General features: G+C 46.5%; 2 protein-coding genes across 2 annotated transcripts in view; one reads left to right on the plus strand and one right to left on the minus strand.

The window, feature by feature from the left end:
* Positions 1 to 11,933, plus strand: part of gnb1l (guanine nucleotide binding protein (G protein), beta polypeptide 1-like) — a 22,531-nt gene extending 10,598 nt beyond the window's left edge. The window contains exons 5-6 of the mRNA XM_080532675.1: positions 6,641 to 6,856; positions 11,538 to 11,933. Coding sequence (XP_080388801.1) covers positions 6,641 to 6,856; positions 11,538 to 11,819 — 498 coding nt within the window. The 3' untranslated portion in view covers positions 11,820 to 11,933. The remainder of the gene's footprint in view (positions 1 to 6,640; positions 6,857 to 11,537) is intronic.
* A 6,544-nt stretch (positions 11,934 to 18,477) lies between these two features.
* tbx1 (T-box transcription factor 1) lies at positions 18,478 to 26,420 on the minus strand (the record flags this gene model as incomplete). Its single annotated transcript, XM_080530523.1, has 8 exons — positions 18,478 to 18,860; positions 19,447 to 19,547; positions 19,835 to 19,902; positions 20,961 to 21,116; positions 21,675 to 21,846; positions 22,150 to 22,251; positions 24,439 to 24,778; positions 26,234 to 26,420. 8 exons carry the CDS (start codon positions 26,418 to 26,420, stop codon positions 18,478 to 18,480), a joined length of 1,509 nt encoding a protein of 502 aa, XP_080386649.1.
* Positions 26,421 to 27,762: the final 1,342 nt, after the last annotated feature.

A 27,762-nucleotide genomic window follows, 5' to 3' on the forward strand; every position in this document is an offset into this window, starting at 1 on the left:
CTGTCAGGTCTGTTTCTCTGCCCCCCAGCAGCAGAGCAGCAGTATCTCCCTCTGTACGTCAACCACCACAGGCCCTGAAACAACAGCACATTAACCTTACAAGCTCACTGCACTAAAAAAAGTTGACTTGAGTTCACTCTACTCTCTCCAACCAATAAAAGGAGGTGTAAGTGTGTGTTTTCCCCTCTCTCTCTCTCTCTCTCTCCCTCTCTCTCTCTCTCTTTCTCTCTCTCTCTCTCTTCCTGCTAAACGGTTCTATTTTTCGCCGCTCCTCCTGAACGGATTGGCGGAAAGCCCGCGATAGGACGCAATAATAGATACGTCAACAAACACGTGCATGGAGAGAGAGAGAGAGAGAGAGTGAGAGAGAGACGCAGGAGCCTGGTGATTTATAGCTATAGAACTTGTCCCGGGCCATTTTTTTTTTCCAGCGCCTTTCTCAATCCACGGCGAGTCCCAACACTGTAATTAGAACGTTCTGGAACGGCTGGAGGTTGAGTGCCGTATATCAGCCGCCAGCTGCACTTTGCATCTAAAGAGCTCGCCCCATTCTCTGTTTTGTAAATACTGTCGAAAGATTTTATTTCCTCCTTCCCAACCATTAAAAGAGACCTGTAATTATTTGCACGCTTAATTAATATCGTTTTTCGTTTTTTGTGTTGTTGTTGTTGCGGTATTTATGATTTTTTTCCCGCTGACTCAAGACTTTAATGAATTAAAACGGTGAGGCCCGGGTTTTTTTTGACAGCAGGGGCGGTCCGGGTTGGGCCCCGGGTTTTTTTAGCGGGCGACGGGGGGAAATCGAGGCGGTGTGTGGCGACCCGCGGCGGTCTGGGTGGCGGTGTCAACGGGTTGTGTCGGTACAAAGCGTCCGTCTGTAATTCTGTTTGTTTTGGTTTGTTTTGGGTTGTTTGTCTTGTGGATCGTCGCCCGCAACGTCTTTTCCGCCTGATGCAGATGTGGTTTCAGTGTTTGACTGCCAGGAAACCCAGATGATCCATTATGTGATATCAGTGAGGTTTACTTAGCGGCCGTTTGTCATCCAAATCAAAGCCCAGGTGACAGTGAGAAGATTTAATTGGATTCCTTTCATCGGAAGGGCCCGGAATAATATGTCATTGTCTGGGAGTTCCTTTGAAAATTCGAAGCTATGCCAAGTAGCAGAGACACACACACACACACGCACACACACACACACACACACACACACACATCATACCTGCCAGGGGAGGTGGCGAGTCTGCTTGAGGGAGCGTGTGTGTGTGTGTGTGTGTGTGTGTGTGTGTGTGTGTGTGTGTCTGTGTCTGTGTCAGTGTCTGTGTGTGTGTGCGTGTGCGTGTGTGTGTGCATGTGTGTCTGTGTGTGAATGTGTTAACCAAGAATCTCTCTAGGAGCGATGCCATCCAGCTCCCAGACAGACACACAGACAACTCCCTGTCTGTCTGACCCCCACATGCTGTCAGTCACAGCACGCCTGTCTTGTTATCCACATGATCCCTGCTGTCTTCTCAGCCTCACACGCACACACACACACACAGACATACACACAATAGGAGAAGCCACAGACACTGCTCTCTCTCCTCTCTCCTCATCTTCTCTCCTTCTCTCTCATCCCCACCCGTGAGATGAGGAGGAGAGACCCTCCATCATGTTCACACAGACAGGACCTGCAAACAGATTTATGGGTGGGCCTTTAAAGCTCCTCTCTCTCTCTCTCTCTCTCTCTCTATCTCTCTCCGCCGGACTCTCGGAAAGAATGAAACGGCGTTTTAAAGCGGCGCTTCTCTTTTTGGCGACTGGCGTCTTTTTTAACTCATTTCTACAAGCCCCCCACCCCCCCACCCTCTCTGAAGTTACCCTTTCGGCGTGGGGGTCTGGAAGGGATTGGCTGGGGCCGACCGGCAGCGAAGAGTGTAAGCAGCAGCAACAGCAGACCTGGGGGGGGGGGGGGGAGAGAGTGCATCCATATGTGTTTGGGCAGGGGGGGGGGGGGGTCAGTCGTGATGTACGACGTGCGAGGCTTTTAACATGAACAGAGGCTGCCGGCAAGGAGGAAATGTTCCTATACAGATATCCATCACTCTCATCGGCTCATCGCCCCGCAGCCATGACATCATCCGTCGGTGGCGGACAGCGGGGCAGCAGGACGTCGATCGGTTCCTTATGTGCCAAAGTGCCCAGCCCCACCCACCCACCCCTCCCCCCCCATCCCACCCCCTCTGTCCTACACTACAACAAAAAGTGGGCTTCCAAAAAGGGCTTCTTCCACGGTGTCCCTGCGGAGAGAAATTTGTCCCTTCGTCGAACCTTTCTGGGTTCCATGTGGAACTGCTTTTTGGGTTCTGTCAAAGAGTGTAATGTAGTCACATCACTGATGTCGATGCCTCTCCCTCTCCCTCTCTCCCTGACCCGGAGCGGCCCTGCTGGTCTGGGACCTGCTGTAGTCTTGGGTCCCTGTGAGGAGACTGATGATGAACATGTTGAGTATGTCAGACACATGCTCCTACCATACCTCTCGTGAAATCATCATCATCATCATCATCATTATCAGCAGCAGCAGTAGACCTCCGTAGATTATCAAGGAGTAGCGAAACCTGACGGAAAGTGAAAGCGAAAACCATACTCTGCTAAAGTCCGACGAATGGAAACGTTGTCCACTGGGCCGCCCTCGCACGCGCGTGAGGCCACAGACGCTTGGCGCCTAGCGTAGTCTCAGACCCACAGACGCTTGGCACCTAGCCTAGTCTCAGACCCACGCGAGCGGTGTGGATGACGCGATCGGACACTACGGGACTGAGAGAGAGAGGCCTGCTGGGAGACGGTCCAGACTGAGAGAGGCCTGCTGGTCCGGACTGAGAGAGGCCTGCTGGTCCAGACTGAGAGAGACCTGCTGGTCTGACGTCCAGACTGAGAGAGACCTGCTGAGAGACGGCCCAGACTGAGAGAGGCCTGCTGAGAGACGGTCCAGACTGAGCGAGACCTGCTGAGAGACGGTCCAGACTGAGAGAGAGAGGCCTGCTGGTCTGACGGTCCAGACTGAGAGAGACCTGCTGGTCTGATGGTCCAGACTGAGAGAGGCCTGCTGGTTTGATGGTCCAGACTGAGAGAGGGCTGCTGGTCTGACGGTCCAGACTGAGAGAGGCCTGCTGGTCTGATGGTCCAGACTGAGAGAGGCCTGCTGGTCTGATGGTCCAGACTGAGAGAGGGCTGCTGGTCTGACGTCCAGACTGAGAGAGGGCTGCTGGTCTGATGGTCCAGACTGAGAGAGGCCTGCTGAGAGACGGTCCAGACTGAGAGAGACCTGCTGAGAGACAGTCCAGACTGAGAGAGGGCTGCTGGTCTGATGGTCCAGACTGAGAGAGGGCTGCTGGTCTGACGTCCAGACTGAGAGAGGGCTGCTGGTCTGATGGTCCAGACTGAGAGAGGGCTGCTGGTCTGACGTCCAGACTGAGAGAGGGCTGCTGGTCTGACGGTCCAGACTGAGAGAGGGCTGCTGGTCTGACGTCCAGACTGAGAGAGGGCTGCTGGTCTGATGGTCCAGACTGAGAGAGGGCTGCTGGTCTGACGTCCAGACTGAGAGAGGGCTGCTGGTCTGACGGTCCAGACTGAGAGAGGGCTGCTGGTCTGACGGTCCAGACTGAGAGAGACCTGCTGAGAGACGGTCCAGACTGAGAGAGGGCTGCTGGTCTGATGGTCCAGACTGAGAGAGGGCTGCTGGTCTGATGGTCCAGACTGAGAGAGGCCTGCTGGTTTGATGGTCCAGACTGAGAGAGGGCTGCTGGTCTGACGTCCAGACTGAGAGAGGCCTGCTGGTCTGACGTCCAGACTGAGAGAGGCCTGCGGGTCTGACGGTCTAGACTGAGAGAGGCCTGCTGAGAGACGGTCCAGAGGAGGAAAAAGACGGTTGGATGAGGGAGGCCGGCGGAGGCAGAAACCGGAGGACACCGGCTCATCGTAAGGCACGGAGTGACAGAACGAGAAACGATATCCAACGCACGCGTGTTTCATACACAGTTGACGCCCCATCCCTCATTCCATTCCTCGCGTGACAATGACACCCTCGCCCCCGGCCCCCCGTCCTCCGATTTCTACCTCCTCCGACCTTCCTCTGATGTACAGTCAATGGCGGTAGGGGGGTGGGGGTGGCGGTTTAAGGGGTTATCGAACAGCGAACACTTGTCATCCAGTACAACAACCTCCCAAAACGTCCCAGTGTCTCGGTGACTCGACTTCATTGCCTCTCGCCCAACTTGAGGCGAGAACGATAAAAGTTTTCCCCGGAGCGTTGTGAGCCCCCTTACTACTCCAGCTGAGAGAGAGAGAGAGAGAGAGAGAGTGACACACAGAGAGAGACAGAGAGAGAGAGAGGGAGAGAGAGAGTGACACACAGAGAGAGACAGAGAGAGAGAGAGAGGGAGAGAGAGAGAGAGAGACAGAAAGAGAGAGAGAGAGACAGTGAGAGAGAGTGACACACAGAGAGAGACAGAGAGAGAGAGAGAGAGGGAGAGAGAGAGAGAGAGAGAGTGACACACAGAGAGAGACAGAGAGAGAGAGAGGGAGAGAGAGAGAGAGAGACAGAAAGAGAGAGAGAGAGAGACAGAGAGAGAGACAGAGAGAGAGAGAGAGCTCTCCGACGCTGGAGGAGGATATAATGAATTAGGTGTCTGCCCAGGGTTCTGTGACCTCCGACCCGTGACATCATCAATCAAGGAGCTCCTACACTTTAAGTGAAGTGGCAGGGCCAGAGGGGCCAGCAGACGGGAACGCTTAGCGCCCCAGCCGGCAGGGGAACCCCGGCACGGGGCCACTGATTTTCACTTGTGTTTTTTATTTGTTTTCCTAAATCTCAATCGCATCGCCTCGGTTAGTGACGTGTTTAGAAGGGGATACAACGACTCTGTCTATAATTTGTTTCAAAAAGGGCTTCGGGAAAAAGAGAGTAATATATATATACCCCGTTCAGTCAGGAGAGAGAGAGAAAGAGAGAGAGAGAGAGTGTGAGTGTGAGAGTGTGTGAGAGAGAGAGAGAGAGAGAGAAAAAGAGACCCGTGAAAGAAAAAGAAAAAACAGTGTCTTGGGCTCTTTTGGCCCCCTTACACATATGGAAAGAATTTCTCTCTCTTCCCCTTTCGAGCGCGCGAGCTCAGGCTTTTTTACGCAGGGGCGCACGCTAGCTAGCTATCGCTCGAGGCCAGATGGTACGCCAAGATGGGACAAGTATGCGGCCGGGGCACAAGAGAGAGGGAGTGTAAACAATACCGTTGAGTCGTGGCGGGTCGGCTCCGCGCAGGGATTTTTTCTCGGGATACAGGAAGAGTGAACTGACTTCCCTCTGAACCGGTTGGGCAGCACCACCGCAACGCTGCCGTTCTATCTTAAGACGTACAATGATAACGATGATGATGATGATGGTGGTGATGGGGATGATGATGGGGGTCGTTTTCGGCCCCGATTTGCATAAAACGTCAGGTGGAGGTGGATGTGAAGGGGTGGTGTCTTGCCGACGGAGGTGGGGTTCGGCGGAGGGGGAGGTGTGCTTCTGCTTTGCAGAGGGAGATGAATGGTGGGAGGAGGGGGAGGAGGGGAGACGCTCCTCCTCCTCCTACAGTAAATCTCCCCAGCCCATCCCTCCTTCCCTCCCTGCGGCGGTGAGGTGATATATGGAGCCCCCCTCCGCTTTTACCAGCTCACCTTTGTGTTCTATAGTATACTACTATCCACTAAACTGATTTATGAGCTCTCCACTGTGTTCCTCCTCACACACACACACACACTCACACACACGCCTGTCCTCTCCCGCAGATAACACAGAGGATCCCTCACACACACACACATACACACACACACACACACACACACGCCTGTCCTCTCTCACAGATAACACACAGGATCCTTCACACACACACACACACACACACACACACACACGCACACACACACACGCCTGTCCTCTCCCACAGATAACACACGGGATCCCTCACACAGGCCAGACAAGAGGTTGGCCGTGTGTGTTACAGTGGAGTGCAAGTGTGCTTTTTTGTTGTCGTTTTTTTGGGTGCGTTTGGTGTGAGTGTGCATGTGATCGTGTGTGTTTGTGTGTGCTCGTGTGTGTGTGTCTGTGTGTGTGCGCGCTCATCTTGTGTGTGTGTGTGTGTGTGTGTTGTGTGTGTGTGTGTGTGTGTGTGTGTTGTGTGTGTATGTGTGTGTGTGTGCTACTGTGTGCTGAGTGTGGGGACCCTCCTGCAGACATCCAGATGAGCAGTGAGGAGGGCAGTAACAGGCTGCCAGGCGGGGGGAGGCGGGGGGCTGAGTAATGGAGCACGGAGGGTCCCGGGGTGTCAGGGAGATAACCCCTGCTCTGCTGCACTACCCTGGGCTTCTGTGGTGCTCAACACATCTCTCTCTGTCTCCCTCTCTTCCTCTCTCCCTGTCTATGTCTCTCTCTCTCTCTCTCTCTCCATCTCTCTCCCCTCCCTCTCTCTCTCTCTCTCCATCCCTCTCTCTCTCTCCATCTCTCTCTTTCGCTCTCCATCTCCCTCCCTCTCTCTCCCTCTCTCTCTCTCTCCATCTCCATCCCTCTCTCTCTCTTCCTCCCTCCCTCCCTCCCTCTCCATCTCTCTCTCTCTCTCTCTCCGTCCAGCCTGACTCTGGCTCCGGCCCTCTCCTCCTGGCCGGGTACGAGGACGGCTCCCTGGCGCTGTGGGACGTGTCCCAGAAGGCCGTGCTGAGCCGTGCGGCGGCCCACCCTGAGCCCGTCATGTGCCTGGACTTTGACCCCTGCGGCCGGAGGGGCGTGTCGGGCTCCTCGGAGAAGAGCCTGTCCTCCTGGACGCTTGACGGACAGCGCGGCCTCCAGGTCAGTGAGGGGCGGGGGGAGGAGGGGAGCCCTGGCCTCTCGCCTCTCCACAGGCTCTCTCCGGCTCTCTCCGGTCTTTGGGAAAACATTGGGTCCAGGGGAAGACTTCTCCACAGGACTCCAGGTCATAAATCAGGCGCTGGTTACATGGCGTTGGCAGGGGCCAGGCCAGGGCTGGGGTGTCACTCCCAGACCGCTAGCCACCCACACACACACACACACACACACACACACACACACACTAGGCTTGCTCCATAAACGCTACGCTAGGCTAGTGGGGAGCATGCTCCTCCTTCTCTGGTCTAGCTGCCGTAGTGACTTTAACATCTAGGAGATCCCATCACTCTCCTGCTATGGCGACGCTCTGTTTCCTGTTGATTTCCTGAGGTAAAAGAAACAGGGTCCAATATTTCACGCAGCCTCCCATGAATCAGTGTGTAGGCGACGCTGGGATTGATATACTACAGTCCTGCACTGTGGAGGGGTATTATTCTTTCCAGAGCAATTTTTTGGGCAAAATGAATTAGAATCGCTTGAATTAGAAATATTCGCCCCCAAAAAAAGCCTCCGTTTTTGTTTAGTTTTTTTGCTGAAAATGCGTCTACAATAACAACTGGGAAAGGATCTGATTCAATCTACTGAAAACGAGGAGCCTGGTTATTCGGTTTATTTTGCGACGAGCATGAGCGTTTTGATTTAATATGTCATCCTGGAGAAGATGTAAAAAAAAAAAGAAAGAAAGGAAAAAAAGAAAGAGTGAAGCTAGGGAAAAGGATCCAGCAGGGGCTTTTAAATTATACTGGAGTGCAGCGCAGTGTGACGTCCAGACAGCCGTCCCCAGTTTCTTCCCACAAAAGTATTTTTGTGCGGCGGTAGCTAGCGAGCGGCATCTGCCCCGGGTGGCTGGCCCGGGCGGTCTCGGGCCCCTGATGAACGACCCCACGAGAGGTCATAAAAATATCACGACCTCGGAGGCCGTTAACCAAACAAAAAACACATCTGCCATAAAGGGAACAGTGGTTCACAGTAGGGGGGCCCGCAATAAACGGCTGAGGAGCGGCTGCAAGTGCCACTGGACCCACTCCACAAAATCACCCCCCCCCTCCACACACACACACACACACACACACACACACACACCCACACACACACACACACCACCACCCACCGTAGTCGAAGAGTCCGGGCCGGCCGGCCGGGCGGGTGAGGTGAAGGAGGGAGGGAGGGAGGGACGGACGGACTGCCCACCGTGTCGGAGTTGCAGAGGGAAACTAAATTTGACAGAAACCAGCGGGGTCCTGATGGGCGCTCTGCTCTGCAGCGGAGGTGAAGCCCTCTGAAAACGGGGCTTATCGAACGCTGATAAGGACAGACACACTGAGGAATGAGCTGTAATGTGTTACACATGCCTGCCAGGGAGCCTTTATCTCCGGGGATGTGGTTTGTTAACCTTGCTATCTTTGCTTTAGGAATGAAGCATCTTTGAGCTTTTTTTTCTGTTGTTTTTGTTTCTCTTCATGAATGCATTTTTGGCAAGTGTGTCAGTGTTTTGTGACTGCTTCCCAGTAGAATGGGTGTGTGGGTGTGGATGTGTTTTGAGTCCCACCAGTGAAAGGTTGCAGCTCACTTTACTGACAGGCCGAGAGAGAGACGGGTTCATCCAGTCTGAGAGAGAGAGAGAGAGAGAGAGAGAGAGAGAGAGAGAGAGTGAGGGAGGGAGAGATTAGCATTATAAATCAAGCATGGCTGACTGTGGGCGCTGGTTGAGACATGATGACAGCTCCCACAGGTGGAGCTCCACAACCACATCACTGCCATCTCCACCGCCCCTACCTCCAGAATGCAAAGCATCCACCCTCCCCCCACCCAAGTCCCCAATACCTGCATCATGTCTCCTGTGTACCAAGAATTCCCCATCCATCAACCAATGGAGAGCAGAGGTCAGGTCATTACGGACTAAACCATAATGTGGAATGGGGGGGATGGGGGGACGGGGCGACGGATGACTTGGATCACTTCCCCTCACAGTTCCTCTGAGGCGTGCAAGAAATATTCTCCTTTTTTTTTTTATAAATAGAAGAAAAAAACGTAACGTAGCTTTCACCTGTCTGACACAATCACCTCCTGTCTGTTAAGCCCTGGAACTCTTTGACAGCCCAGGTGACAAAAGGCTGTAATCTCCCTGCTGCCGGAGTGTGATTCGGGACTGGGGTGTGTCAAGAAATACCTGCGAAAAAAATAAAAAGAGAAAAGAAAGAAGGAACTCCCGACACGGACAAGCTCGAGTGAGCGAGCGATGATGGGACGTTTCAATAGATCAGCGTGTAAGTCAGCGCTCTGCCAAGAGACGGGCCGTAGAGAGAGAGGACACTAAGCGGACGGACGCTCCTTTTTGAACGTGCCTGTCTTTCCGCAAATCGGTCGAGAGCGAACGATCTGGACCTGGGAGTTTTTATTGGAACCGACCGGCGTAAACCAGGGAAACTCTTGTGGGCCCAGCTGTAGAGCAGAGCTGGAGGCAATCATGATGGCTGAGACAGGAGGCCTGGTGTGTGTGGATGTGTGTGTGTGTGTGTGTGTGTGTGTGCGTGTGTGCGCACGTGTGCGTATGTGTACACAAGCCAGGAAAGGAATTCTCAAACAGAAAAATGAAAGATGAGGCCCAAAGACTGATTTTCATGATGAGGAGAACTTGATAGTGAGGTGAAGGGAGGCTGGCGTCAAGGAATGGAAGGCCTGCAGTCCCAGGACAGAGCTAATGGACTTTATTAATGATGGAGCTGGGGCTAATGACACCGCTAGTAGATCACTGCTCTCGCCGGAGGAAGTGCCTTGGTCATAGGAGGGGAGGGTGTGAGGGATAGGACCCTCTCTAGAAGGTTCTTCTAGAGGACAGCCCTGCGGCCATTTTCTCAGCAAATCGTGAGACTGGAGAAAGTAAAGAATTAGTGTTTCCAACCGCGGACAGCGACACTGACTAACTAACTACATGACCACCAGCCATTTACTGCTTTACAACTGACCCCTTAATTAAACAGATGGCTTTTCCTGACACAAACTATGGGAAGCAAAACAAACAAAAATAGACACTTAAACCTATCATTATCAGATCTGGTAATGCAAACCAGATGGGAGAGGGGTTTGGGCATACCAACTTCTTGAGGTAATATTGGCGTTCCGAAACGATCCATCGTTCACCCCCCTCAGCGCCATTTTGTCGCGTTGTAGGTGTCTCGCGTAAGGGTACTTCCACGCAGTTTCACACATTTAACTCCACGACGATACGTAAATATACTCACACTCAAATTCTATTAAAAAACCTAGTATATATACCGATATCCCGCAGTGATCAGCGATCCTTAGTGCAATTTCTTCTTTTGTGTTGGTTGCTTTTTTGATCAATGACATTGCTCTGCTCGGTCCTTTGTCCCGGTGCATTCCACTATCCACTTGGGCTCCTGAGTACCTGGCTTATATCTTCCACATGCAGCAGTGAACCTGCCTCTTAATTTTCCAGGGCCGGAACAGGAGCACGCCGATAAATTCTCCGACCTCTCCGAACGCACGAGTCCATCCGTCTCCGAGGACACCCGCCTTATGAAGTCAATTTTACGCTGTCCAGTTTGATTTCAGCTTCGGGCCAGATGTTCCCATTCCCTGCACCGACACACCAAGCGTAGCTCTGCTTTAAAAGCACGTACGCTTCCCCCCCCCTACCCCACTGGAATGCCAGAGGCAGTCGTTCCAGACGACGGTCATCTATCTGCCATCCTTTATCATAATGTCACAATGTTACCCCTTTTACAGAGATGAATACAGTCTCAGGGACATTGTAGATCACAGGGAATGGGGAGCGGGGGTAATCTTTAGCAGGCAGCCATTACAGCTGTGTGTTCATCGGTCTCGTCTCCCCGTTGACCGGACCTTTCACTGCCAACGTAATTCATCAGAGGTGCTTAAAGAAAACACGGTTCTGCAAACAAGGATTTCAGCGAGACGGTCTCTCTCTCTCTCTCTCGTGTAAAGTGACAAAGGTAACTCGTTGGCTCCATCGCGCTTGAAGAACGCCCTCTAACTCCAAACCAAATAGTGGGGCTGAGAGAGGTTTGCTCGCACCATCCCGTGCCGTAATGTTTTATGCCCGATGATTGAGTCCCTGGAGTTGTCGGTGGAGCTTTCTTGGCCAGGTTCAACAGCGATGCAGGCTCTCCACTTGGACCTCAATCATCAGATCAGCTGATAGTCTCTCTCTCTCTGTCTCTGTTTGTGTTACCCACACTTACCCAGATGGGAATGATTAAGTAACTCGGTGACCTAATTGATGTTTGATAATAATTTCTTTCCCGCTTTCTTGCGCAATGAATCCGCTTTTACAACATAATTATTTCCTCAATTGCTGGAACAGAAATGTGTTCATGTAATTATTTTTTTGTACTGGGAAATTGAGACTGTACATTGTTGTACATTGATATGTCTTGCTTATGTTTACCATGTGTGTGTGTGTGTGTGTATATGTGTGTGTGTGTGTGTGTGTGTGTGTGTGTGTGTGTGTGTGTGTGTGCGCGCGCGCGCCGTGCGCGTGCATGAATGAATGATGCTCTCTCTCTGAGAGCAGCCTGTAGATTGTTATCTAGGCCTCCTGTGGTTCTGCTCTAACTCCTGGCCTTTTGTGGCTCCTCAGATTCAGGACCCTGTGCCGCTGGTCAACCCTGGGATCTCCCAGCTGTGTATCCGGGGGGACCGTAAGATCCTGGCGTCGGCCGGCTGGGACCACCGTGTCCGCGTGTTTGGCTGGAAGAAGCTCCGGCCTCTGGCTGTGCTCCAGCACCACACAGACATGGTGCTCAGCGTGGCCTTCTCCGACCACCAGGACCCCAGCCACAGGCTCCTAGCCGCTGGGTCCAAGGACAAGCGCATCAGCCTGTGGTCCATATACAACCAGGACACTGTGGTGAGCCGGTGAGCTGTGGATGTGGATGTGCAAGAGATCCCCTTCCACCCCCACACTCCCACTGTGGTTGTGTTCCTACACGTGTCTCTCTTCCCCATGGAGTCAGTGATCATGTTGCAGCTCATCCTAACGTTGAAAACGTTGCTAAAACTCTGCTAAGAACAAGCTATGGTGATGTCTTTGTACTATCAAACAAAAGCTGTAAATAAGTCCAGATTGACAGTTATTATTTGTAACAATTCACCGACACCCACATGGAGGAATTTTTCTTTATTATTTGGTCAGAAATGCTCGTTCTGTTTGCTTACCTGGTAGGAGATTTGCTTCAGTGGACTTGAATTTGAGGTATAAGTCACACCTGAGTGGCTGTGTAATCCACTGTTGTTTTTCTACCAGGCCTTAGTTTAACATTGCCCTCCGGTCTGACCTACTCTGCATTTGTCAAACAAGGTTAATCACAGGAGGTGGACAGAGAAGACAGAGCTGTTTGTTGAGTAGATCCAGTGAACAATCATCCTTCAACAAGAGGAGCTTTCTGTATGGACAAAGTCAGAGAACACATACACCGGTATTCAATTGGTTACTAAATGCGTTTCTGTTTGTTATCTATATAAATGTGAGATGTTGAGTCTGTTCACAGGGAAAAGGATTATGTTTGTAAATCAAGACTTTTGCTTTTGTTTAAGAATTCCACCATGAATACATAAGATTTGAATTAACGCTGCTTTTTATAAACATTTTCTAGTAAAACAAAAAATGTATTTGGCTGCATTATGATGTGTCAATTATTGACCTCTTAAACCCTTGAATGGGGTTGTTATAGTTGTGTATATATAGGGTATTTTCATTACTTTACTTTCAGTATATGACCAATCCTTCTCATTAATTAATCGGTAATTCGAGAAAACGAGTTTCCAGTCAGTATATTCTAGCTGTATCTTCCCTTTGAATCACCATTTGTCATTTGAGGCGCCTTACTTGTTGTCAACCTCCCAGAGAAAACACCAGAGTCCTGTTTTCCTACTGAGTATAAATGCTATCTCTAATAATACCCCTGTGAGTCAGCGAGTAGCATGGGAGCTTAATGAGTTACATCTCCGTGCCGACGGGACTTCAAACGCCTCGCAGACGTTCTGCATCATAAAGGCTCTGTCTCCTGGGATGCCCCAGACTTGAGGAGCTCATCATACTTTACAGGAAAAAGGCCACAGAAATCAAAGGCCCCAGACTTGCATAATGGCAGCAAGCCGCCGAGCCAGCGGAAAGACACTGTTCATTACATCAAGCCCCCCCCGGTACATTACTCTGTCCTTGTCTTCCTCCCTGCTTCTCCTACCTTTGTCTGTGACCTCTGTTGGTGACATCTTGCGTCTATAATAGCTTCCTACTTCTCCTGGTCCACTTTGAACAAATAACAAAGGTGGTGTGGGGAGGCTTCCGTCCATTCTCTGATAAATCAAATGCCCTCACTCCGTCGCTGCAGATGTGTGAGCTGAAACAGAGCAACAACCTACGATCAGGGGGGGGGGGGCTGTCATAAATCACCTCATAATAGATCATTTAGGAAGTCAATAAATGGAGAGGACCCCCACAGCGGCGGCGGAGACACAATAGGCCCCGTGCTTCATTTCTCACCTAGCGTGTGTGCTCCGTGGCCTTGTAGGGCAGGGGTCAGGCAGGCCGACATGGCGCTGGGGTGTTTTCTTTCGCTCAGTCAAGCGTCTGTGGCTGTGTGTTGTTATACCAAAGGGATTTAATAGCCCTCGGTGTGTGAAGGGTGGGATGGATTACAGGGGGGTGGTGACTATCAGATGAGATGAACCGAGGGTGAATGTTTATGAAATCTGGATTAATTTGAAACAGATTTTTATTAAAATAATCATATTTTTGCTCGAGTGCAGGTGAATACCGTGCTATGTGGGCCGGCTGGTGTTGTATTTATTATATGCAAACATTAATACGAATGTATCGCGGTCGGCTCTCTCTGGTGATGATGTGTTTTTATATTCAGCATAAAGCATCCGTCAGCGACGGCAAATGGAACATAAACTGTAGTAGCTTTGCTCGCTGAAAAGCTGGGGAAAATGTGAAACACGTGCTGCGCTTTGAGGTAAACGACTCCAGTAGGTCTACCTCCTCGCTTGTTTTTAATATCTGTCCCCAGATATGCCAAGCCGCAGAGGTGCGGCAGAAGAAATGTACACAAAGGTAAAACAAACTGGAGCAAACGCATGATAGGCCTGTCACAACAGATGTTCCAGATGCAGCAGAGTGTCAAACGATGCCTTCGGTTGCATTATCATTCATTCTCCTCTACCTCATACGTCAATGGCAAGCACTTCTCCTCTACCTCATACGTCCATGGCAAGCACTTGGCACCCTATCTTAGACATCTGTGCACATACTGAAGGTTTCACTCTAGGCTTTTCTCTTTTTTTTTTTTTTTTTACTTTGATTATGATTCTTCTATATAGGTTCAGTCTGAGACATGTCCACTCAACTTTAAAACATGAGATTAGATGCTGTGGGAAAAATACTGGAATGCATGTCAGTGCCTATGAGGTGAATATGAAGAAAACAGTAGTAAGTAGTATATTTGTATATTAAATATTGTAATAAACATCAAAATGCCTTTAAAGGAATGGAATTGGAAACATATCACACAGATAATTATGGACCACTATGAAGTAGTTTTAGTTTGTGATGTGGATTCACTGATGTGGACTTTCTGATGTGGATTAAAACTTGTTTTTGTAATGATTTGTTTATGACACGTGTGGTCCTACTTGCAAAACAAGAACATAAGAACAAGAACACTCTTTTAGTAGACCTATAGACCTAGACCAATAAGTAATTACACTACCATTTGTTTCCTCAAGCTGGCGTTATTTCTTTATAGGCTGACCTGTAGGGGCAAGGTTGCAGATAGTGTAACAGATAGTAAACAGATAATAAATACAAGTTAAATACGCGTGAATTAAGTAGCCTCTCTGCCTAGCCTATATGTTGTTTGGGACTGCCGTTATGTGAATTTCGATAGGCTACTACACCCGTTGGATTTGCATAGGCCTAGCGATATGTAATGTGTGGCCTAAACGGCCAGTTGGGATTCTAGACGTCTGAACTCATTTCCGGCATATATTTTGGAGCATTTCGGATATATTGCGCATATGCCTAAATAACTGCTTGCTGTGAGATCCCTTTGTTGTGTCAAAGCGGTAGTTAGTCGTCAGTTGCACGGCCATGGACCCTGTCCTCACCTGCCGGCCCCCCCCCCAGCTATCTGACAGTCGGAGAGTGGCACAGGTTCGCCGACCACTGGCCCTGTCACATCAAGGCGAGGCGGCGCGCGGGTAAACACAGCTGGGTCGACCTAACGGAAGAGTCCTGGCGGGTCTCGGTGTCCTCCTCGCCTTCCTGATGGGCCACTTCTCATTACGGCCAGCGGAGGTTCGGCTCACGCGAAGGGAGCCTCAATTCTCCAGACTGCTGCTTCCTGTCGAGGTCACAGGAACCCGGAATATTGGAATTCAGGGAAATGTGGGCTTGTGTTTATAAAACCCCCAAATCTACAATCTATCTACAATATTGTTATGATAGCCTAATAATCATACTATTAGTAATAATTAGTCATTTCATAATATAATAATTGGCGCAGTAAGCCTATTAATAAACAGTAGGCTACACACAATAATAAAATGCTCGTATTATTGTTCTTTAACAATATGATAATAGTATATGATAAAATTGTAGGTTAGTTGTCACTGTCATTATTACTAATAAAAGGCCGAGGCCTACTCTTATTATTAATTCATGATTTTTGGGGGCATTAGAAATGACCGTAGGCCTATAGTGTGTATCCATGATATACATAGAATTAGAATGTCCATATTCACCAATTCCATGACGATCAGGTATTTTGATAAACCTTTCGTAACGTCTTTCTTAAGTATTTTCCTTGAAATAACATTTAGGCTCTTCTTGAATTGCATTATCTATTAAAACGTCTATATTGAATCATTTAAGTTATTTAATAGCGTAATAGTTCGTAGCCTGTAGCCTAATAACATTAATCGAAATAATTGTTCTTGCCCAGGCTGTATTTATTCGTCATTAGATAATCAATATTGTTAGTGTGTTCATCATTTGTATTCGAACGTTATGAATATAATTCTTGATCGTAATGAATATAATTCTTGATATTGGAAAATACAACAACAAAAAAGTAAAACGTAAAAATATGATTTGCCTTAAACTAGAGTGCCTGTGAGAGAACAATAGATTGGTGAATGCCACGTCCACCTCCCTGCTCTGATGTTGGTTTTCGTACCCTAAACAGAAATTATACGATCAATTAGTCGTCGTTTTAAAGTGGAAACATTATTTAACCTTTGATACCTTCACCAGTCATTAACAGTCAGAGGTCAACCTTCGCACGGCGTCCTGTTCCTTTACCTCGGGACCCCGACGCAGCTGCGTTTGAAGGGAAACATACTACATTTCTATAAATCATGACATTTCCTATTGGACCATGACAGTCTCAAACCATGATCCCGGAGGAATCCATTATTTCAAGCAAGTATTATTGTTGACAACAAAGCATTTCTCAGAGGACTTGAAAAGGAGAATGCATTGCATAGAATAGTTTGACCCTGTGGAAATATCACACAACTGTCCCATTTCATGTGAGGAATGATATCCTTTGGGGGGAAATGTTTGGTTTCCCTTCTTATCTGTGTAAAATATTTTCTGGGAAGTCAGGTGGTCGGTGGTATATGACCTCTTGGTTATGGGCAGAGCTTGGTGTGTGGTGGATGCTTTTATGGTAAAAGTGACGAAAAAAATAGAATTCGGACTGGTTGTTTTTGTCCAATGATTGATAATCTCACGATTAAGTGATTTGACCTCGGGAAATCTATTATTTTGTATTTCAGTATTTTAACTGAGAACACGAATAAGAAACCTATGCAGAGGTCTTTGTGCAGACAAGTAATATAATGCAATATATAATATAATAACAATATAATATAAACATAAATAATATTTTTCATAATTATTCCATTAAATGGAAATATTATAGTGCTGTCAAAAATGTTGCCTATATAAATCATTACTGAAATAATGTATACATTTTTGGAATATATTGTTGACTGCTCTGTAAATGTTCCCAATCACATCTTAATATTGTTCGCTGTGTAGCAATGGTTGAGGAAATACAGTTCACACGCAAGCTTGCAGGAATATACTCAATCACTCACTCACGCATAAGATGCACGCCAAACACACACACACACACACACACACACACACACACACACACACACAGTGTAATGAATTTGCTCGCCAACATTTATGTGTGTGTGTGTGGGTGTGTACCCAATCACTCACTCACACATAAGATGCACACCACACACACACACACACACACACACACACACACACACACACACACATTAAAATGTGTAATGAATTTGCTTGCTAACATTTGTGTGTGTGTGTGTGTGTGTGTGTGTGTGTGTGTGTGTGTGTGTGTGTGTGTGTGTGCGTGTGCGCGTGTGTGTGTGTCTGAAGGGGGATGCGCATCTTTCACACAACACAGTGTTGAATACATCTCCAGAACCAGGTGTGAATCCTGACATCTGAGCTGTAGTATATCAGTCGACAATCCTATGTTTAGACAGGTTCCAAGGTGTCTTTCTCACACACTCGCACCAGAACCCATTTCAGCAGGGTAAATCCAGGGTGAGGAAAGTGAACAATGCTATCAATGAAACAAGGCTTTCCTGGAACCTGGGATGGTACACATGGGATTTGAATGGAGAATCGGAGAGGGAAAAAAATGTTCTTATGAATTAAAAGTAAAGAATTTAATGTTTATTTTTACAGTTACAGAACAGTCCTTCTGCTTCTTTATTTACGTAGAATTGCTGTAAGTCAGTGCCATGGTACAAGCTTCTCAGGTCTGCTCACCATGTTGTAACGGTTCAAAAATCTAATCTTTTTTTATTTTTTCTCTCTCTCAAACAAAAACATTTCGAGGCGTTTCAACACCCTCTCTCCGCTGAGCTCAACATGCAAATATCTGGTCTATCTAAGAAGCTTGATCGACTATATAACATATGGCTTTTTTTTAAAGCAAAAAACAAAAAGTGCATCCAACACAAAAAAAATTCAATTCCAGTCCGTGGTAATGCGTTGTCATCCGTGTTTTTAAGAGAGGGTCGTCGTCCCCCCTGCCCCCTCCCCCCCCCCCATCCCCCCCTCGTCTGCTTCCTCCGTACGCCGGCTCACAGTCTGCACTGCGTACAGGCGAAAGGTGCCCCCCAATGTAGAGCTATTGCTGTCAAAGTTCAAAGGTCACGGCAGACCTCCGCTGGGGCTCGGGAGGGGGGGGGAGGGCCCGCCCGGCCCGGCCCAGTCTGTACTTCCTGCGAAGATACATTTCCCTTAAATAAATACCGCCAGTGTTTTTTGCTTTCTCTCTCTCTGGGATATCCAGCACGCAACGACCTTCCCCACGCACTTCATGTTGCGTAAGCTAGCCGCCGAGGCTAGAAGAGTTGTTTTGTTGTCGTCCCTGTGTGTGTGTGGTGTGTTTGCCTTTCCACCACGCTATTAGCTGTAGAAACCCAGGCAGGTGGGACAGCAGAGCCCCAGTGTCACACTGTCATTATCTGGGCCCATAGTCATAGTTAGCTGGAGCGCTAGTGGCGGAGTACATGTTGGCCGTGGCGGGGTTCATGTGGTGGTGGTACGTGTGTCCTCGGATGCTGGGCAGCTGGTAGGGCGAGGGTCGGGTCTTAGCGCCCAGGTAGTGTTCGTAGGTGGAGGGGTACTTGTAGGGGTGGTGGTGCAGGGTGTCCGGGGGCAGCGGGTGGCCGTCGGAGCGCAGGTCGTGGGGGGGGCTGGGGCGCCCGCCGGTGAGCGGGACGGCGTGGAGGCCCCCGGGGACGGGGAGGGCGGGGCTGAGGACGCGCGACATCAGCTGGTGGGCCGGGTCGGCGTGGAGGGGCGTGACGCTGGGGTCCCGGTCGTAGTCCCGTCTACTGTCTTCTGGAACGAGACGAGACGAGACGGTCAAAGATGGGCAGACAGACAGACAGACAGACAGACAGACAGACAGACAGACATACAGACAGACAGGCAGGCAGACAGACAGACAGGAGGGCAGACAGGCAGACAGACAGACAGACAGACAGGCAGACAGGCTGTGTGTTCCAGATCATCAGGTGGAACACACACGTAGAACCCCCTTACAACCAAGCATGTCACGACATCCTATGCTGTTTTTGTACGGGGGGCCTCTGAATAATTTAGCAATCCGTGACATGAGTACAGTAGCTCCACATACACACGAACACGGCAATATACTATAGAAAGAAAAAGCATGTTTTCCTCTTTAATTTGATAGCCACACTGATTGTAGTATTTATGTAATGTAATGGTTAGCTAGTAGGTGATAGCTCACTCTGTGACAGTGAACCAGTGCATGTCTCTTGTGAAACAGAGAGAGAGGGGTATACAGAGAGAGAGAGAGAGAGAGAGAGAGAGAGAGAGAGAGGGGTATACAGACAGAGAGAGCGGGGTATACAGACAGAGAGAGAGGGGTATACAGACAGAGAGAGAGGGGTATACAGACCTTTCTCTGAGCCGTTCAGCTGAGGGGGAGACGACATTGGGTTCCTTGTTCTGGCAAAGGCACTCATTATTGGCAGAGAGCCTGGCCTGTGATTTCTGGGCCTGAAGCAGAGAGAATGTATTTAGTTACACACTCGTTTAATGTGTCTCAAAAGCACAATATCTTTATACATTATTTGAAGACAGGGGATGTTCAATGATGAGAATTTGCAAATGTATTAAAGGCATACATTACGAATATTATTATAACATTAGCTTTGATTATGAAGATATTGTATTTCTTAAATCCAAAACTCCTTGATTGCAATTAGGCTATGTGAAAATTAGACGTAATCATTTATTTTAATTGAACGGGGTGAATGTAGGTTAGATTAAAATCAGGTTCTCACCAGTCCTCTGGATCACAATCCCTGAAGCCTTTCGCAAAAGGATTACTGGCAATCTTCAGCTGTGTGATCTATAAGCAAAAGGACAAAGTCAACTAAACCTCCATGTCAACGTGGAGAGCCAACCACAGTCTATCACGCCATGTTGGTGGGGTTAGTGTAGTTTTGGGATAAATACGAGGGTGAACATGTCCTCCACGTCAAAGCATTGCGTTGATATAAAGAACGACAATAACCTCTCTCCCCCTTTCAAATATTATTATAACGTTATGGCTGTGTCTACATAAATGCAACAAACGTCTACATAAATGCAACAAACGTCTACATAAATGCAACAAACGTATTTTATCTGCGCAACACAAAATAATTCAATAACAACTGTATTGTGATCCTCGATTAATTAATAGCCTATGTCAACAGAACATGTTTTTTTTCATAATCGGATTTGCACATCCGCGAATTAAGTTATGTGCATGAATTTCCGGAATCAGTAAAACAACAAAGTGAAGCCCCTCGGTACGAGTTGGAGACCGAGGGGTCAAACTGATAGAAGACAGAGACAGACAGAGGAGAGGCTGGACAGCTGTGCAGGGGCTTCAACACCGCAGCTTACAGGCGCTAAATTAATTAAACTATTGTGTTGAACTGACTTTGTTATCAGTTTTAAGAACAACAAGTGTAATATACGTTTTCATAATGCATCTAATGGATTCTGATAATATTTTTTTATTATTATCTATTTAAAAAACAGTCAAATTCCCCCGATTGGTGTGTATATTTTTCATGTTCGTGTTCTTGGGAAATAGGCTTAATAAGTAATTAGTAAGTAGGCTAATACATTATTACTACTTAGACTATTAACTTAGTATTAATAATTTCTAGCCTTCGCCGTTACTTCATTTCATTGCCTGTACATGTGTCTACTCCCTTTAAATAGACAGGGAATATGACTAATCTTTTTATATTCCTGATATTTGTACATTAGCTTCCCTCATCAACAAGAGGCAATATTATTTGGGCTTTAGCAGTCTCGATGTGGCACATTGATAACCTAATAATAGGCATGTATGCTACTGTGAATTTGTAGGGCCTATGACAAGTTAACTACCATACAGTAGACAGCTCTTACCCTGTGGTTCTGGTATGCTGTGACCGCCGTGAACCGTGTTTCTTCAAAGACAAAAGTCTTGTAATTCTCCTCGGCATATTTCTCGCTGTCTTTGCGGGGATCTACATAGACGACGTGGAACCTCGGCTGGTATCGGTGCATCGAGTTTAGAATGATCTGTAGAGGAAATGGGAGGAAACGATTAGCCCTATGGGAGAAACAAGATCCGCTAAAAAGACATATAAAAACGTGTTTTTAAATGTGTGTAGGCCTAGTCAAAATGTGCAAAGTCCAAAATGATTTTAGAAGGGCTATGATCACGACCAAATTGATTGCGCCGATGAAGATACATTTAGCCTATATGATGTACTCCTTAGCCTACAAGTTACGTTTATGCATACCTCATGATTAATATTCATTTCAATTTCAACTGCAGTGCACTAAGAGCAATTTCGCTAAAGGCCAAAAATAATATATCTTTGCCAATCATTCACTCTAATACATAGCGTATAGCATATCATATTAGACGCAAACATTAAGGAAATTAAATTAAATTTAGGCCTATCGAAAAATTGCTCAAATATTTTGAAAATGTTTGATTGTCTAATAGCCATATACATGGCCTGTATAGGCCTATGTGCGAAGTAAACACCAGGCCTATTCACTACTTGGTTTAGTTGGTCTCTAGGCTGTAGGATTTTATACCGATGTTTTATTGACTTTAATAATACTTACATGACCATTGTCATCCAGTAAATTGTTGGTGAGTTTTAGCTTATCGAATGAAACTATTTGCTTCATCCACTGTGCGCCTTTGGCGGGGGAGTCCGGGTGATAGTGAACTCTCCCGGGAGTGGCGGGGTCAGCTTTACCGGCGACCAGCCACGAGGAGCTGTGGAACGCATACCTGCGGATGGAAGAGAACATCAAGTGGAACAAGGTTAGTGGTGTTTTACCAAATACTTTTTGTTCAATGAATTCCAACCATAGACCGTACATTTACATGTTCCATTGAATCATCTTAAGTTATTGTAGACTGATGTAGACTTTTTATTTATTTATTGGTAATGCAACTCTGAGTGAAACTGACACACAAACAACAATTCACGTATGTAGGCGATGTTTGGTTGGGGGGGGGGGGGTATACAAAACAAAACAGTTGCAAGAGTGTATATTTTTATCTTAATCTATGCTGTAGGGTAAAACGTACCTATATCGTTTGTCGTCCACTGGTAGGAAATCCATTAGGAGCATGTAGTCTGACATAGGATCCATTCCAAATATTTTCACTTGAAACGTAGGAAACATTCGCCTGACAGAGAAAAACACATGGAGATTGTTAAAATGTATTTCCTGATGATGATGATGATGATGATCGATGCTCGTCTGCAAGTGCCTTTATGGATCACAGGTAGTGATTTTTTTATAAAGCAAATACCCATCCGGAAATAACTCGCGTGTTGTGGTCTGCTGATATGCTCATGTCTAGATTGCATTTTAAGCTCCCTCAACTGCATGTGACAAGTAAAAAAAAAAGAAAACAGCAGCAACTGTATTGTTAGGTTTACATTGGCTATTTGCATTCAGCTTTGTTGCCGTGTGTGTGATGTTTTGTCGCCTGGTGTAGCAGCTATAGAGCTTTTAATTGAAGAAAGAGGCTCTTCATGAGCAGTTGTGTATGACGTGATTCGATACTTGGATAAACGAAGTTAGGCTATATGGTTACATTATTGGTCAACCTAAATGGAGAATTAACATTGCGCTCGGCTTTGTATCCTTTTAAACTCGAATTATCCTACACTGTACCTTCACCGTGCTTTCACTTGCATTTCTCTATAACCTTTTGATGGATTCCAGTCACATACACACACGCACAGAAGCGCGCGCGCGTTACATTAATGGCCTCCCTCTTTTCCCCTCACTGTCTCGTGCCCTCTTTTACGCACGCATTCTAGCTTAAGGGGTGTCTTCTAAAATGTTTTATTGTGAGTGGAGTAATCCGCCAAACCAGTGAAAGTGATCCCGAAATCACCGCTCAATTAACGTCAGTGTCTATTCAAGGTCGCAGTTGTGGATAGGTGAGGCTAAAGTAGCTTTAAAGTGCCCTTCCTCGGATCCTGTGTGTTTGGAATGACAGATATCTGACAGATATCTTCTCCTGTCACCCTATAACCGAGAGCAGGTAAACTGAACCTGCTAAATGCTTTCTCTTTTAGAGTTTAAATCATAAAACGGGAGTAAATATTTCGTATTGGAGGGGAAAACGCAGTTACTGAATAAACGTGTCGAATTGATTTATATACTCTAATGGCCTACACAGAAGCCTAGCCATCGAGACAAATATTTTTTATTATTTGTTTTCAAATAATATATTCTTATTGCTAATTTGACAAATATATACAATTTGTTTCATTGTCTAATTACCATAAGTTGCTTATATGGCACAGCTCACTATCAAGGTCACTGTTTTGAACCAGGCAAGGAATTATGCAAATCTAGTTGGGATAGATATAACCCTATGAGTTAACGTTTTCTGTTCCAAAGCGTCTGCCAACTTTGAAAAAAAGATGATTAATATGCATCAAGAAAATAAATAACTATATATTATTCATTGTAAAGTAAATTACGCAAAAGTAAAAAGTAAGGTAAGATAGCCCGAGTAAAATAATAAACCGATTTCTAGGTTAATCGTTTGAACCATCTTACGAGCTCATGTAGCATTTCAGAATTTCCTAATTTACCAAAGGGAGTCGTGTTTTTGTTTAATGATGGTGCTGTGTTGGATAATGTAGATCCACGGCCTACTGCCACCTTAATGGGCTTATAATGATCTGTAACATTGGCGCATAAATCTGGGTTTTTGGATTGAAAATGCCTTAGAGAGTTAGCATGCAAAAATAATGCATTGACAGTTAGCAATATAGTTATATTGTTATATAAAATGACAGCTCACCTACATTACATTACAACCTACATTAGGCTACTCCCATAATTACACACGCAGTAATCATATAAATACTAGACCTACAATTGCCATTTATATCCACACATGTGTAGGCCTATTCTGTTACGCGATTTTAAGAGACATGTTATTGTATTATTATACAATAGGCCTATGTATTATTTATCACTGTCCTTTCTTGAAGATCAATAGTTGTGAGAGAATCTAACTTATTTTATATATAGCCTAGGTCTACAATTCCCTTTAATCAGTTCTAACCTCACAAACAGTCAACAAGTTGGAGTTAAAGTATCAATTCAATCCTTAGATTGTTTGTAATCGATGGAAAGGCCTATATATGCGTAATTCCCATGTGTCCTTTCAGCATTGTGGCCTATACACTGGCTATAACGCAGTGACTTTATGATCTACATCTCCAATTAAATTAGTCGTGCGTGTGAGTTCTCGGCATTGTTATGGGAGCTAAATATGTGGTCATGTTGAATGTGTTATTGCGCTGTGGAGCATGTACACCACAGTGACCTATATATGACTCACCTCCCCGCCTTGGTAACGATCATCTCCGTTCCAAGTTGATTAAATTCGTCCCATAAAGCTTTCATCTCCAGCTGAACGTTAATGTTGGCCACCTTAGGGTTCTTTTTCACCATAGACTTGCTGTTCGGAGTGGAGCTGGAGGACGAGGAGGAGCAGTTGGAGGTCCCGGTATCGCTTTGCTGTGCCTGGGCCGGGTTCGACCCCGAGTAGTTGTAGCTATGTTGAGCGGCCGGGCAGGGCTCAAAGTGGGCTTCGTGTTGACTGTACGGGTCCCCGGGGGACGGGGAGAGATGGTAGCTGCCCGGCGTGTTGAGGCTGCTCAGGCTGCTGGTCGTGAAGGCTGCAACATCGCAAAAATGGGACAGCTGCGTCAGCCACGGACTGGATATTGCTGAAATCATTCCAAAAACTGGATTTACTATATGCGTTGCACTTTGGGATATAGAAACAATAGTAGATTTTTTTATTTTTTTAAATTATTTTTTACAGTTGCAGGATTCAGTTATTTTCTTCAAATGAAGATGAATTGACAAAGTACACCCTTAGGTTTAGAATAGTCTCCGTTTGCGTCTGTTTGTCTTTCGTGCGTCCATTAATCCTCGCTGTTGCATGCACTGCCGTATTAAGGTACAGCCTAAATCTGTATGGCGTTTCGGAATAGGTTCGCGTATATCTTGCAAAACGTCCAGCAATGGAGAAAAAAAAAATCATTCAGAACATTTGTTGCATCTGTTTACATTTATTGCGTCCCTGTTTGATTCGCAGTCCCAAACAAAATATTTGGTTAAAGTTAATTGTGTGCGCACGCAGTGTTTTTCGAGGGATTGTGTTCAATAGTATTCCAAGCGGCCTCTGCTCTGCATGTGCTACTGCTCTATGACACTCTGCAATCCAGACGTCTCTCTTATCTCTCACATAGGGCCTCCCCTTCACGATAAAACCGGTTCTTATTTCTATTTAGATAAGGAACTGCAGGTAATGTGCCTTTCCTCGCCTTGGGACGAGACTGATTGACAGTGAAGTGCGTCCCTTTTAATGGGCTTTCCGGCACCCATTTACTTTTGGATAAGGGTATCGCCCACATCGTCCTCCCCTAACAATAGATGGGCTAGCTGGCACAGTGGAGTGTAAACGTTTTTACAAGGTAAACAAACACCTATTTGCATGAACTAACAAACATGTAACGTTGCCTATTGAGGTTAATGTAATGTTGAATTATCTTAATAAGACAAATGGTAGACGACTAGATTGAGGTATCTCCAGTAGTTGAAAAGGGCTAGTCCTATTATGGACTGTTTTTACCATTAATGTGCACTGGTGTCCCATTTGCCCCCGCCCCTAACTTTTCATCAAAATGTGTGCTCCTTTCCCTGCATTTATATAGGGTAAAAACTAGTTGTGATTTTAAATAAACTCTCTAAACACTCTAACTCAAAGCAAACGGTATGCACAGTCAATAAATACTTCTATTTCTAAATAGACTAACTATGAATTGCCTCATTGACTTATTAATATAGATTTATTAAAATACATATTCTATGTATTTTATATATTTTTATTGGCCTACTATAGCATACACATCAAAGTTCTAATAATATTAATATTAAATGGAGTGTGTATTCCTCTATTGCATCTTTTATACGCAGAATAGTTTTGACACTAACTGAAACATGTTGTTGCTCATTTTTAAGGACAAGATCATCTGCATGCAAGGACAACAACAACAACTGAGATGAATTGCAAACAAACCTGAGTAGAACATTTTACAAGGTTATTGTCAAGACGGCACTCGTACCTTCCATTTCCCTGGTTACAGTGCTGTAGTGCATTTTAAAGGAACTGTAGCAGTTCGGCTGGTCTTGCTTGTCCAGGCCAGTGCCGTGTTTGTCAAATGTTGCGTTTCCTGCTTGCTCCGCTGCTGAAATCAGAGAGGCAATACTGAAAGCATTCGCCTTGGGAGAGAGGGGACCGCTGTCGTCCATAGGCGAGGAATCAAGTTGAGAGAAAAGCCGTCTCTTTTCTGCTTTCGTCTCGCCCTTTTCCAGAAAGCAGGGAAACCTATGCACTGTGTCCAGGAACATACGATGTCATAGTTTTACATTTCGCCACTAACATGACGGACTTTTTGGCGAAGTGGGTATAAACCTCCGCTGTTTTCGAACCAAAGTATTCCCACCGATTCTTTGTGTGAAGATGGTCAGCTTTAGAACTTCTCCTGTGATCAAATTCAATTGATTTGTCCCAACACGTCCTCTTGTATCAAAACATCGTTCATCCACAGAGAGCTTTTCCCTTCTTCCCCCATTCGGTGGCTGGGTGATGTCATAAGAGTTCGCTAGTCTGCCTTGAGGAGAAGCTACTGCACAGAGAATGTCAGAGAGAGAGAGCTCCACGCCTCCCATGCAGCACGAAAAAAGTGTGCACGCTCTCCACTGGATGTTTTATTTGAATAAGAGCTTGTCAATCACTGTGCCAAAATTATTTGAATTCACCTCGGGAAAAAAAATTCAACGCCATTGCGGATGTCCGGCTTCAAAGTGCTGTAATTTTACAGTAAATTATATGGTTGGTTATTTGGTTGTACAAGAGTGGCGCGCGTAATTTCCAAACAGTTTGGGGGGAAAAGCGCCCTTATTGTCCCCGGTGTCAAATGAAGCACACTACAAGCCGATGTTTTATTTGTTTGTTTTTATGGACTTATGGAGGTGGAATGTGTAGACTACTCATTGATTCTCTATTCATCTATCCACCCAACCACATTCATTCATTCATACATTCTTCATTAGGTGGCACAAACAAACAGGACCTCTCCTCCTGTGCGCGTTACACTCAGTCACGTGTTGATGTGGAAGTAGCGTCGTGGAAATATGAAGTTAACTGAGATGGAATACTTTGGAATGTAACAATGGACGACATTATTCAATTTAACATGTTACTGTGTTTCATTGCTGCAAATTGTGCTTGCAATGTTATACAGACTTATAAGCTAGACAGCCTAGATCGTGTCTTGCCATGGTGGGCTGTAGTCAGTCAACAAAGTTCAGCGCAAGTGTTAAAGAATCTACACAGAGGGCAACTTGGCCCTGAGAGAACGTAACGCAAGGAGAGCTGCGCTTTGGGAAGGCACTTGACCTTTATCTTGCGTTAACAGTATCTAGCTGGTTATCAGCTTATCAAGGCTCATAATTAATGAATACAAAAGTTATGTTTTGTTGAGCCGCTGCGTTATCAAGTGGATTGCATCTAATTTACACTTGGAGCTATTGAATAACGCGCCAAAGCAGCGGGGTCCTAATGGGATAACCTAGTTAGCGGCGGCACTGT

Source organism: Nansenia antarctica (assembly GCF_963989245.1).
Source record: "Nansenia antarctica genome assembly, chromosome: 5".
NCBI classification, from domain to species: domain Eukaryota; kingdom Metazoa; phylum Chordata; class Actinopteri; order Argentiniformes; family Microstomatidae; genus Nansenia; species Nansenia antarctica.